Source organism: Simochromis diagramma, unplaced genomic scaffold (genome assembly GCF_900408965.1).
Source record: "Simochromis diagramma unplaced genomic scaffold, fSimDia1.1 OVJJ01000343.1, whole genome shotgun sequence".
In the NCBI taxonomy this organism is placed as follows: domain Eukaryota; kingdom Metazoa; phylum Chordata; class Actinopteri; order Cichliformes; family Cichlidae; genus Simochromis; species Simochromis diagramma.
Window position 1 is genome coordinate 2,140,258 of NW_024386831.1, and position 13,343 is coordinate 2,153,600.

The following is a 13,343-nucleotide window of genomic DNA, read 5'->3' on the forward strand; positions in this document are numbered from 1 at the left end:
TATTTCAAGGAAAGAAAAACACATTTGTGCAAAAACTGGAAAGAAAATTGAATAAATTTGAAAACAAATGCAATAAATAAATACATAAAAATGAAATATATCAAAATTAAAATGAAAGAAAACTTAAAACTGTGGAGAATAAAAGCAAAAATACAAAAATATGAACTAAAAATATATAAAAGTCAAATTTTAAACAACAAACAAAAAAGACCCATATAAAAGTTTTCACATTTAGAAAAAAAATGGCCATTTTAGGATTAAAGTTGAAATTTCGACATTAAATTTAATTAGTATTTTGAGAATAAAAGTCTAAATGGGGAGATTGTGGTTGTTGTTTCAACCAAACAACTGCAATGGCTCCTGTACCTTCTATAAAATTCTTAACATGGTCCTAATACTCTTTCATAGCAATGTGCCTACTACTGTATGAACACAGCATCACAGCATAGGGGCACAACGTGCACTAAACAGCAGGTTCGCTACAGCACTTAAAAATCAGCCAAAAACACTCTGATTGGTTATCTCATTCTCAGTTTGACTCTATAAAGACCATTCTCTCTTTCTTGTAGAACTGTAATTATATTTGTATTAAAAATCAACACCATGTTCACCTCTGTGCCCTTAATTTGTCACCCGCAATTTGAGAACCACTACTGTAATCATTTTTTGAAAAATAAAAACACCCTCATAACCTTTGTAATTGTTATAAAAATCTAAATTTCAGGTGAAGACAGTTGGCTATTGCTCTGAGAAATGTTGGAGTCCAAAGGCAGGGGAGGAGGAGGAGCTTAGGAGGAGGTGGAGAGGGGGTGGAGTGTTTATCATTAAGATAATAAGAGGAGATAGACATCAGAGCCAGATCAGCAGTGCACACAGCAGCGTCAGTGGGTTTAGATTCATGACATGGAAACAAAAGTAATCTACTTCACGGTGAACGGGAGACCGGAGCAGGCGGAGTTCCCGGTCGACTGTCCGGCTCAGGACGTCAAAGGTAGGAGCTGAAGCTGAAGTTTATGTTTCATATGATCAAATGCATTCTAACGTGTTGTTTTGGACAAATGAATTAAAGTGGAATATTCTTATGCTTAGAGTTCAGGAAATACTCTTTTGTGACTAAAATCAATAAAGCAAATTTGATAAATGGATCAACATAAGACAAAGCAGTCTTTGCTGCAAATACAGCTGCCACTGACAGCTCCTCACCTCTCACAGCAGCTTCAGCCTTTGGCATCATGGTCTCCACGCACATTACATACTGCAGATTTTACTCATTAGAACAGGGCTGTAACTGAAAGCAGTGTTCTTACTTAATTTAGATGACTGCATTTAACTTCTACTGTACTAGTTTTTGAAGTTTACTTTCCTGTATTGAATTATCTGAACGTTGTACCTGCATAGTTGTAGACACTCGTTCCACTTAATTTGTGCTTGATTTTTCTAAACAGTTCTGCAGTGGGAAGCTCAGAATCGAGGCACTGTCAAAAATGTTTACCTTTACATCTTTTTTTGGTTAATATTTCAGTGCAGTCATTTATAGAAAACTTTACATGTGTGATGCGTGTTTTTCAGTGTTTGTGACTGATAATTATAATAGAGACTCCTGCAGTGCCTAATGCCTCCCAATCATGTTCGGGGCTGCTCGTGTTTCTGAGACACTACGGTGTATGGGGCACATTAAGGCAAAACCCCCCTCAGCTTTCTAAGTACTGTAATTCTCTGAGAACTGGGTATATTAAAACATTTCTAAACTAATATTAGATGAAGTGCTATAAATATAAATAATAGAGCTCTTTTAGTTTAATATACATTGTATGATTATGGAAGTTCATATTGAATACCCAAGTATGAGTATAGCACAACCACACTAACCAAATTTGTGTAAATCACCCCTCTTAAGTAGATTTTACTTTTTTCTGATAAACTGTTTGTTGATGTTGGTTTTTGTTATAGTTGGTTGTTGTTGCTGATTGTTGTTATTGGTGGTTGTTGGTTGTGGTTGTTGCTGATTGTTGCTGGTTGTGGATTGTTGTTGGTGACTGTTGGTGTTGCTGGTTGTTACAGTTGTTTGACGATATTGGGTTGTTTAGATACTGAGCACTTTACAAATATTATATAAGTGTTAGCACAAAAATTATATCAATAACCTAAAGAAAACAAAATGCAAGAAAACTTTCAAAATAGCTCAGAACAGACAAAAAATCTAAGTCTAAATTAAATGATTCATATCAAAGTTGGTTAGTAATGTGGACGTGGTTATATATGTCTGTTCATTTGAATAACAGTTCCTGGACTTCCTCAAGTGATTCTATAAAATAAACCTCAAGCTGGTCTTTCTAGATCTGTTCCGCTCTGCCGCCGAGGCCGGACCCCATGACATCCTGAAACTGTACAACCCTAAAGGCAACATCATCAACATTTCTCCGAGCCTTGAACCCAACAGCCCCAACCTGTGCTACAAGCTGGAGGTGGTGGCTGCCGACTGTAACAGTGAGCTGTTAGGTATCTTTAATTAGGCATCGTGGGAATGGCAGTGATCTAGTTCACATGGAAACTGTTGACGGTCTCCATCTTTTTACGTCATTTCAGGTGCCGAGCTTGCTGGTGCACTAGGATTTGACCTGTCATCCATGGAAAAAAGGTAGGTGGGGCAGGCCGGGTATTAAAGGAGAGAACATGCGTAAAGATCTCTTAGGTATGCTACCATCAGTCTCATATCAGGCATTAAAGACCAGAATCTGAGCCATGACACGTACAGCTGAAAAGTTCATGAATGGTTGCTTCACTGATCCCAGACTGCAGGGCCTGGAGAAGAAAATCCTCATCGAGGCTGGCGAGACGCCTGCAGTTGTGTATGAGATGAAGAAGCAGGTGGATTCATTCAGAGAGAAACTGGAGGTATCCCAGCAAAGTTTCCCACATCCAGTGTTGTGTTGTTTAAGCTTGTTCCGCCTCAAATAACTGAACAAAAATACCAGAAGTTTTTTTTAAATTCAAAACTTAGAGACAAACATGGGGATAAAGTGGGTTTGGCAGGTGGGGGAACCCTATGATTAGATGTCACAGTGCAGCAGGGCTGGGGAAATAATCACTTAGGAAGAAGTCAGTAATAATTTGTAGTGTGAGCTCCAGTAGGTTTGTGTTCAGTGCTGCTTGCCATTTGTCTTCAGAGTGTGGAGCATCTAAGCTGGCTGGGGCTGTTCAAAGATCTCTCGGAGGGAACCCACAAGCCCTCACCGTTCTACCACAAAAGGACGCTGCATAAAACCAGGGAAGAGTGTGAACATGTGCGGGAAAAGTTCCTGCAAATGAGGTTTGTAAAAATTCACACTAAAATGTTTGGAATAATTTGCTATTCTTACTCCTCATGCCACAATCTTTGCAGCTCTTTGGAGGTATCTGAGGAAGTGAGGCAGTACCTGAAGACGCCAACCTTTGATAACTGGTAAGTTTTGCTTTAAAATGCATGAATCCAATTGCTTTTAATGTCACCTGCTGAATCTGTGTTCATCACCCTGATGCGTCTTTGTGATCCTAAATAAACGAGCGCACCTGTTTCTTCCGTGGACAGTGAGGCAGGCGGTCAGCTAATGACAGTCGTGCCCAGCAAACACATCTGATGTGTTTCTGAAGAGGATGGAAGCCCTCAGCCTTTTCTTCTGATCCGCACACTCATCTCAATATGAATAGGCCTGGATGAGGACTCGCTAATTAAAAGAAGGTCTTTATAAAAGCCTTAATATGCACACCGCATTTGAAGTGAGCGCCATGCATTCACTAAGGTTCGGTTATCTTTTCATCTGTCCAAAAGCTTTTAAAGCAAACCTGCAGCAATAGAGGAGCATCGATGAGGTTAAGTTCAACCTACACACCTAAAGCTTGGAGCTAAATTACAGGATTCCTCTAAACACCTGATAAAACGTGCTTTTTGCAAGTTGGCCAGTGCAGTATTATCAGGAATAATTCTGACGTGATCCTGCACTCTTGCTGCTGTAAACAAATTTACTGAAAAGACTAAAACCCTCAGTGTGTTCGTATGTTTCTCAACACAGGAGTGCAACCACTCCTCGTGAGCACAGTCCAACATGTGTTTGAAAAGAAAAAAACACATGAGTTTTAAGCAAAAATGCAAAAGTAGATGTTCAGTAGATAGATAAACAAATGTGGGAACAGGGTCCCAGCAAACAGAAAGGTGATAACGCTATACCTGCACTAAATTTTGGAGAAATATAGTGAAAACTGATGTTTTTATGAATATTTTAGTGCTGTCAGCATTAATCGCGGCAAATCTCTGTTAGCGAGTTATCGCAGATCACCCTGATGCGTGTGGCTGGACGGCGCTAACGCGTTAACGAGCATTAATGAGCTGTGCAGCCACAGGCACTGGGCGAACTCGCTAACAGAGATCTGACGCGTTAATGCGGTTATGGCGTTAATTTCGTTTTAGCGAGATTAACGCTGAAAGCACTAGAATATTTTTTTGTTTGTGTCAGTCAAAATAACATTTTTTGTTCTTTCTGGATTTGCAAGACTTTCACCTTTTTTTTTTTTTTAAAGAAAAGAATTTCATGACAGATGGTTATGGTCCTCACTATTCCAACTTTGGCATCAGAGGGTTGAATATGTCTAAATGTGGTTCAATAATTGTCCTCTTTCCTTCCTCAACACTTCAGCTGACTCCACAGCTTCTGCATTTCTGTGTTGAATAATTATCGTCTGCTTGTCTTTCCTCAAAATCTTGTCTTGAAAGATGTGCTGAAAGATCCATTCTTGGACTTTGTAGCAATGGGAAATTTATGTCTTTTACATTATCTGTGTGTCCATTAGAAAACCTTTCACCCTTCAAGGTTTTTTTTTTAAGCTAAAAATTGGCAGGTCACATTTAGCCTGGAAATCCGAGTGGAAGGACAAATGTCGACTGGTTGGCTATTGATTGTTTTTTTCTGGTGATGTGCAGGCAGTGGGAGGATGCAGAGATTATGGTGCTCCTGCAAGTCATGTACACAGATTTAGACTTTATACCAACCTTCAACATCGAGCCCGAAGTCTTGCAGCAGTTTCTGTTCGAAATCTATCGCAGATACAACAACATCCCTTTCCACAACTTTAAACACTGCTTCTGTGTGACCCAGATGGTGAGTATGTTTAACGCCTGCAACTAAGGGCGTAATTCCCAATTACGCTGTGGTTAAATTTACCTACAAATACTTAAAGGCAGATACACTAGAATAAGAGGGTAAAAAGTTAGTTAGGAAACAAAGAAAGTAATTTTAAGTACTGTGTAGTTTCATGGTAATAATGGTACACAGCACTTTTCAGGTTGTGAGGCATATTTTGGCTCCATCACTAAAAGCTCACACAGGTCTACAAATTATTAAATATAGCACACACCCCGAAAAGTACAGCATATTTACGCATATGTAAGAAATATTGTGTTTTTCTGCAAAATCCATCCATCCATCCATCCACCCATCCACCCATCCATCCATCTTCTTCCACTTATCCACGGCGGCCAGGTTGCAGGGCAGCAGCCTAAGCAGAGAAACCCAGACCTCCCTCTCCCCAGCCACCTCCTCCAGCTTATCTGGGAGAACACCAATGCGTTCATAGGCCAGCCGAGAGATATAATCTCTCCAGTGTGTCCCAGTGGGACATGCCCGGAACACCTCACCAAGGAGGCACCCAGGAGGCATCCTTATCAGATGCCCGAACCACCTCAACTGGCTCGTTTCAATGTGGAGGAGCAGTGGCTCTACTCTGAGCCCCTCCCGGATGGCTGAACTTCCCACCCTATCTCTAAGGGAGAGGCCAGCGAACCTTCGGAGGAAACCCATTTCCAACACTTGTATCTGCTATCTCAATCTGTCAGTCACTACGGACAGCTTGTGACCATAGATGAGGATAGGGACTTAGATTGACCGATAAATCAAGAGCTTCGCTTTTACACTCAGCTCTCTCTTTACCACAACGGACCGGTACAGCGTCCGCATCACTTCAGCTGTAGCACCAATCCGAAAGTCGATCTCCCGCTACCTTCTGCCATCACTCGTGAACAAGACCCTGAGATACTTAAACTCCTCCACTTGGGGAAGGAACTCGGAGTTGGCACTCCACCATTTTCCAGGTGAGATTTGGAGGTGCTGATTCTCATTCCCCCTGCTTCACACTCAGCTGTGAATTTTTCCAGTGCGAACCATCACCCGTTGAAGCCAACAGAACCACATCATCCGCGAAAAGCAGAGATGGGATTCTGAGACCACCCAAGTGAAAGACTTCCGCCACTTGGCTACACCTAGAAATTCTGTCCATAAAAATTATGAACAGAATCGGTGACAAAGGGCAGCTGTGCCGGAGTCCATCACCCACTGGGAATGAGTCCGACTTATTGCCAGCTATGTGGACCAAGCTCTTGCAATGGTTGTATAAGGATCGAATGGCCTGAAGCAATACGCCAGACACCCCATACTCACAAAGCACCTCCTACAGGACACATGTAGACTGGTTGGGCAAACTCCTATGCACCCTCAAGTATCCTTGAGAGAATAAAGAGCTGGTCCAGTCTTCCACGACCAGGACGAAAATCACATTGTTCCTCCTTTGTCTGAAGTTCGACTAACGGATGAACTCTCCTATCTAGCACCCTGGCATTTCTACAAAATTATCATGAAATTACACAGTTTTCAAATTTACTTACGGTATAATTATTTGCTTGTTTCCTCTAAGAACGGGACTTGTTCCCCCTTATTCTAGTGTGCCCATCTTTAAGTATTTGTAGGTACAGCGTCTCTTTATGTCTGTCTCCACGTTGGTTGAGTGTGGAGTAAGTGTATATGAGAGCATGAGGGTGGGAATGGATGTTTGTATATGTGTGTGCCTGTATGTCTGTGTCTATATGTCAGGTTGGGTGTCAGGCGCCACCTCTCTGGGGACATCTTAGGCCCTCCAAGGTATGGAGGCCTATCTCCCCCTACCACCACTTCCCCTGCCAGTGGCGGACTCCCTCAGACATCGGTGCGTTGGTGGTTCTTTGTGTCCGGGGATGGGCGTCCAGGTACACACCGGCTCACTCCTTGGCGGCCGCTTATCGGGGCCTGGAGCCTGGGGCTTGCTCGGGCCACTTCGGAGGCGGGGTGCCCTCGGCCTCTCGGCCTGGGGCTCGGTCACTCAGGCACAGCTGGCTGCCGGCGGAGCTCACGGGCGCGTCACTGCAACTCCCCCTGGCTTCTGCTCCGCGGCTGCTGAGTGAGCCCTCATCTGGGACTCTCCTCAGCTCTTTCTGGGACAGTGGCGCGGCTGCCCCTCTGTTGGTCTTCCTTGGTCTCTTGTGTTCTGGGGGCCTCTGGATGTCTGGAGTTTTGATCTCCTCCATACCTGCTTCATGCCCTGGAGGACGGGGCTGTGGCCCCCCCACACCCTCTAGCAGATCATTACATGAAGGAACCTTTTAAAAAAACAAAAAACAAGCGCGTCCATGCTCACAGGTGTACACACGGGTGATCACACCCACAAACTACACCCTTTTTGGCTCCTACCTCAAAGCACACTGTGTTCTGTTGATCTTATGTGCTGCACAATAATGTTTAATATTTAGTATTTACTGTCATATTCCCATATATCATTGTGATGTTGTTTATTCTATTACTCTTGTTCTCTTCTGCTTGTTTTCTTTTTTCTTTCTCAGCAGGTGACCCAGGTGATTGATATATGCATTTTTTTTTCTTCTTTTTTTTCTTTTTCTGCTCATTCTGTTGGTTTTTGTCTTTTGCCCTTCTCCCCCGTCCCTCTTCTCAGCTGTTTCTCTTTCCCTCTTTCTTTCTCCCCTTCTTTCCCCCAGTCAAGTCTGTCCCATATTCAGTAAGTGAAAATAAAATAAACAATAAAAGGTGAATCAAAAAAAAAAAAAAAAGTATTTGTAGGTAAATATAATTAGATTTTAATTTGAAATAAAAATTGGACATTATAAAGTGATACCAATAAATGCAGGTAAATCCTTCTTCTTCATTCTCTCCATTTGTGTTGTTGCCTTTGTTTGTCTTCCCTCTGAGCAGATGTATGGTTTGATCTGGCTGACTGACCTGAGGAGTAAGATGGACAGCATTGACCTGCTGATTATGCTGACCTCTGCAGTCTGCCACGACCTCGACCACACGGGATACAACAATGCCTATCAGGTACACAAAGCACACTTTTTAGGCTTCCCTAGTACTGAAACTCAGACCTGCATTGTGGTTTGTTGTACCAGTTGGAGTTAGAGGACTCCCGGCCTACATATCAGAATATGAGAACAGAATTTTGATTCAACCTGAAAATTTGGCTCGGTGCGATTTTTGTACACATTTTCTCACTAGATGATGTAAAACTGTGATATGGCAACAATTTTCTGCATGTAATGGATGGCACTTACTGCTTTCATATAATAATGAAACTCCTTTAAGATTAGGGAAAAGTCTCTTTGAGACTCTTTGAGAACCAGTCCATGTAATTCTGTGTAGTTTCATCGCTTAAAATCTTTTATACCAGTTATTTCGAAACTACCACCTTTTGCACTGTAGAAGAACAGCCAACACAGGTTTTGCTGGGACTTCAGTGCAGATGATGTTACAACACTCTGTGATGTTTTATTCATCTGAATTTTCCAGTTTTCCAAAATAAGGTTGAGGCTTGAACTTTGGTAAAAATCTCATGTCTGACTGTCCTTCAGATAAACGCTCAGACTGAACTCGCTCTGCGCTACAATGACATCTCTCCTCTGGAGAACCACCACTGTGCTGTAGCTTTCGAGATACTGGAGAGGGTAAGAATGAAAACCCTCCATTAACCTGCGTACACGCATGGATGAATCCACAGTGACCCGAGAGTCTTTGTTTCATAGACAGAGAGCAACATCTTCAGGAATCTGTCCACAGATCAGTACAAACGGATACGAGAGGGGATCATCAAGTGAGATCATCTTCCAATAGTCATGTTTTTAATTTTTCTCCCCCCAAAAGGAGGGAATATGTCTGTCTGTCTGTCTGTTTGTTAGCAGTCTAGCATCCACAATTTTCAAGATATCATGTTCAAATTCTGTGTGGCGGTAGAAACCAATAATCAGCTAAAGGTGATTTAATTTTGTGTAAAAATGCTAGACCTTGAGGGACATGTGTACCTAGTTTGGCTAAGCATTTAACCTTAACCTTCATTGTTACGTCCAAGGTCAAAGTTGACCTTGAAAAAACTTTGTAGAAACCATATTGAGTAATATATCATAAGAATGGGCACGCAGAGAGCAGTGCAAAACACTTTTTATTTTTTCAATACAACACCCTACAATGTCACAATGATGTCATAAGATGACATCAGTAATTTATAATAAAAACACAAAAAAAACATCAATGTGTTAGTGTAGCCTTTGCCTTCTGTGGGGAAGTTGTGATCTCTGAGTGCTCTTGTTCATCATGATATCTTAGCACAGAATTTATAATGAGCACTGATTGTTTCAGATGCATTCTGGCCACCGACATGTCGAGGCACAATGAGGTTCTCAACAAGTTCAAGTCCATCCTTCCAGTGTTTGACTTCACCAACAAGGACCACAGAGACGTGGTAAGACTACAGAGCACCATGAAAATTTGGAAGCATGTATACATCTATTTACTGTTGTTGATTGTGCAGCTAATGACGATCCTGATCAAAGTGAGCGACATATCCAACGAGGCCCGGCCCATGGAGGTGGCTGAGCCCTGGCTGGATTGTCTTTTACAGGAATTCTTCAACCAGGTACCGACTCCTGCTGAACTTTGTCAAGACATTTCAAAGTGACAATATGATATGATGCTGTTTTTGATGAGATATCTGTAACTTAAAGAGGGATGTTTTGGAGCACAGTGACCTGAACTCTAAATGTTTTGGCTCTACGATGAGATTCAGGGACGGTCTAGCTGATTTTTGAAGGGCAGAGACAAACTGTGAGGTTCTTTATAGACACAGTCTGTTATCAAGTTGTGTGAGAATTTATTTTTCAGATGATCTGACCTTGTTGGTGCAGTTCATTATAACAAATGCAGAGTAACTTCACTTTTTAAAGCTACAGAAACTAAAATATATTACCTTTTAAATTCAAATGTTAAATCCACCGTGGCCTTACAGTAATGAGGGTGTGCCACACAGCTGAACACCCCTTATAAAGCAATAGAAGTAAACTAAGTTAAGTGGGTCAAATCTGTCTCCTGTCGTTCTGTCAGAGTGATGTGGAGAAGTTGGAGGGCCTTCCCGTTACCCCCTTTATGGACCGGGACAAAGTTACCAAACCTTCATCTCAAACAGGCTTCATCAGATTTGTTCTTCTGCCTCTCTTCATCGAGCTGGCCAACCTCTTCCCCTGCCTGGAGGTATTAAAATCAAAAGTATGGAGAAAATGTACTGTATGTGCTTCTTTGAAAGCATCTTTGCAAAATTTAATGAAGACTTTCACAGGAAGGTGTCCAAAACATCTTAAATAAGTGGCTCAGATGAAAAGAAAAGACTAAAATAAACAAAAAAAAAACCCTAATTGGTGTGAAAGGCAGCACAGGTAAACAGTGAACGGTGAACAGTGTAAACAGGGTAAGATTTACAAAATAAAACAGGAAATTACTTCACAGAAACCCGTCCTCAGCAAGTGTTAAAGTACAGCCGGCCTTTTTCTACTGTAAGGAACTCATAAATGGTTAAATTCAACCCATGTTTTTTGGTAAATTGTAATCAGTTTAAACTTTTTTTGCAATAATTCTGCAGCAACACATTATCGATCCCGTCCGGAAAGCTCTCGACTACTACACAGAGATGGAGAAAGCTCTGGAGACGGAGCAGCAGAACCGGGCTCAGAGCGAGAACGCAGCCAAGAGCAAGGAGGCAGCGGGAGGCCGACAAGACAGCCAGACGGACGCCGGGCCAGACACCTCGGAACCAGAGTCACAGTCAACATGAATGATTTCATATCAGTTCACTGTCATATTGATTATTTGGTGGACTAAACGTCCTGTGATGTAGTTTCTCTGCATGCAGTGTTGATGTAACTAGAATAGAATAACATCACATTCAACAGAAGTCTATTTTAAAATAAATCTGTTTCTCACAGAATATATTTTATGAAAGAAACATTATTTGTAAAGGATCATAATACTGCGTTGTTACTCTGGTGCTGAAGTACCCATGAAAACACTATGTTGTAATGACTGCCGCTGTTGTTTGTTTGTGTGTTTGTGTGTGTGTGTGTGTGTGTGTAGGTGTGTGTGTGTGCTCTGAGTTGTTCTTGGTCTAGTTTGCAGTTAATAAAACACACACAGGGAGTTTGCTGTACTGTGTATTGTTGTCATTGTTCTATCTGTAAAAAAAATGGGTTAAAAAGTGCTAAAGACTTGAAAACTGAAAGACGATAATCTAATGCCAAACCAACCAATCAAGCAAGTGACATGACCCTAACCACAAAACTGTGTTAGCCAATCAGAAATGTTAATATCCAGGTTAGCTAAACATTTGACCTTGACCATCATTGCTAGCGCTCAAGATCAAAGTTGACCTTGAAAAAAAAAAAAAGTCAACAAATGATCCAACCATACATTATCTTATCTGCTTATCAGGGACACTGAGGGGCTGGTAAAGAAACCATATCAAGTAATATTTCGAGTCGTAGGTGGTTGCAATGTTACTATAACAGGCTGATGTCATCATGTTGGAATAAGAACACCATAAAACATCAAAGCTTTAGTTTGGTTCTCTTGTTTTGCTGTTGTTTAACAGAGACTTTGAGTGAAACAAATGCCTGATTATCAGCAGGTGCAGGATGCATTACTGGACACTAGGTGGCACCATACTGCAGAGCTCAGAAAGATCAGCTGGGACCAGAAGTTCAGTCAGAGGGAATCACAGGTTTGTCTCCAACAGGAAGTTCAACTCTTAGCCACCGGTATCTTTGTTAGAGGCTTCCTTCTCATCTGCTTTTAATGTATATTCAGTTTGGTGCACTTTCAGAATGAATTACCCAGCAGTGTAATATATTTTTACCTTTACACAATAAACCTTCTCTAAAATGTTGATTGTTTACTTGTTTTAAAGGTATTGACATCACTTTAAGACTGTTCTTTCCCCCTCGGGAAGACAAAAGACGCCGTGGTGTGTGGGGCCTCTGGCTTCTCTCGCCTGAATGAACGCTGGTATGTGCTCTGTACTTGCAGGAGGTCACCATTCATTCTTCTACAAACGCCAGCAAGCAATGTGACCCGGAGCAAGTTTGGCAGCGGGGAAGAAGTCCCAGAATAGTGTTCCTCTTTATCGTTTTTTCAATGACAGAATCAGCTATTAAAGTTTGCTGGTAGCAATCCCATCACAGCTCAGAGCCAAATACAGATCTGTTCTTTTTATAGGCTTCTCATAATCAGAGGAAAACTCTGAGTGAAAGAAGAGAAGGGCAGGCAAACGTCGTCACCCAGAGCTGCTGCAACAGCTGCTGACAGCGAAGGACTCAGATTGAGAGATGATCCATTTACAAAACCCACTTGAATAAGATTAAAACTCCTAAGAACCCTAAAAAATCAAATATTTAGTATTTAGACGACTTGTATTTGTGCACACAAATAAAATCCGGAAAGATTAACGCTTTAAAAACTTGGAATCAGCTTTGAATCTTTGATCTGCATAAAGATTCAAAGCATGGCTGTGGAGCTACTTCAGACAGTTATCCAGTGACTTCTAAACGTCTGAGAATTAGCGCTTGTGTGTGCACTTCAGTCCACACTGTCTGGTTTAAAATCCACTGTGGGGTTGTACAGAGGTAGTGGGGCCCACAGTGGCAAATACACATGACCCTGACTGCGTGATTATAAAGTTCATGAAACCCAATCTCAGAATGAATGAGCAATAAATGCTAATCAGAAATATAAAGACAGTTATCCGTTGACTCTATGGACTTCCCCGTATAATCTCGGGTCATCCAGTTCCATGTTTTTGGTGTTTCAAACTGCAGCTGCTCGAGTTCCAAGTGATCTGATGGAAGGACAACAAGTGTTCCAGCCCAGCTGCACGAGCTGAGGTCATTTTTACAGAGTCTTTGAGGGTCTCTGTGAATATGCTCCACAGCAGATTACACATCAAATCAAACCCCATCCTCTGCCTCCAGGTGATCCCCTAAAAACTAAAGGTGACCGGGCTCTGAAAGAGTCTGATGGCCCACATGAAGGCCATGTCTGAGGGTTCAACTGTGAAGGTTATCTGCCCCAAATGATTTTTTTTTAAATATTTACTTTATTGTTTTTATTATTATTTTTTGGAGATGTTTAAAGATGTTTCTGTTATGTAGAACTTTTTTTTTAATGATATTTGATATTAAT

At 41.5% G+C, this 13,343-nt stretch overlaps 1 protein-coding gene across 1 annotated transcript; it reads left to right on the forward strand.

The window, feature by feature from the left end:
• Positions 1 to 836: 836 nt before the first annotated feature.
• On the forward strand, positions 837 to 11,572 carry LOC120730873 (high affinity cGMP-specific 3',5'-cyclic phosphodiesterase 9A). Its single transcript, XM_040027439.1, has 14 exons — positions 837 to 991; positions 2,338 to 2,499; positions 2,587 to 2,638; positions 2,793 to 2,895; positions 3,168 to 3,310; positions 3,383 to 3,442; positions 4,955 to 5,132; positions 8,046 to 8,168; positions 8,699 to 8,791; positions 8,870 to 8,937; positions 9,480 to 9,582; positions 9,652 to 9,756; positions 10,221 to 10,367; positions 10,753 to 11,572. Exons 1-14 carry the CDS (start codon positions 904 to 906, stop codon positions 10,942 to 10,944), a joined length of 1,617 nt encoding a protein of 538 aa, XP_039883373.1. The 5' UTR covers positions 837 to 903; the 3' UTR covers positions 10,945 to 11,572.
• Positions 11,573 to 13,343: the final 1,771 nt, after the last annotated feature.

What these genes read in the sequence shown, in the direction of transcription:
- LOC120730873 (XM_040027439.1), top strand. Translation starts at nt 904, where the DNA reads ATGGAAACAAAAGTAATCTACTTCACGGTGAACGGGAGACCGGAGCAG. An exon ending in CTGTAACAGTGAGCTGTTAG is followed by an intron (nt 2,500 to 2,586) that starts GTATCTTTAATT and finishes ACGTCATTTCAG; the next exon opens with GTGCCGAGCTTGCTGGTGCA. An exon ending in ACCTCTTCCCCTGCCTGGAG is followed by an intron (nt 10,368 to 10,752) that starts GTATTAAAATCA and finishes ATAATTCTGCAG; the next exon opens with CAACACATTATCGATCCCGT.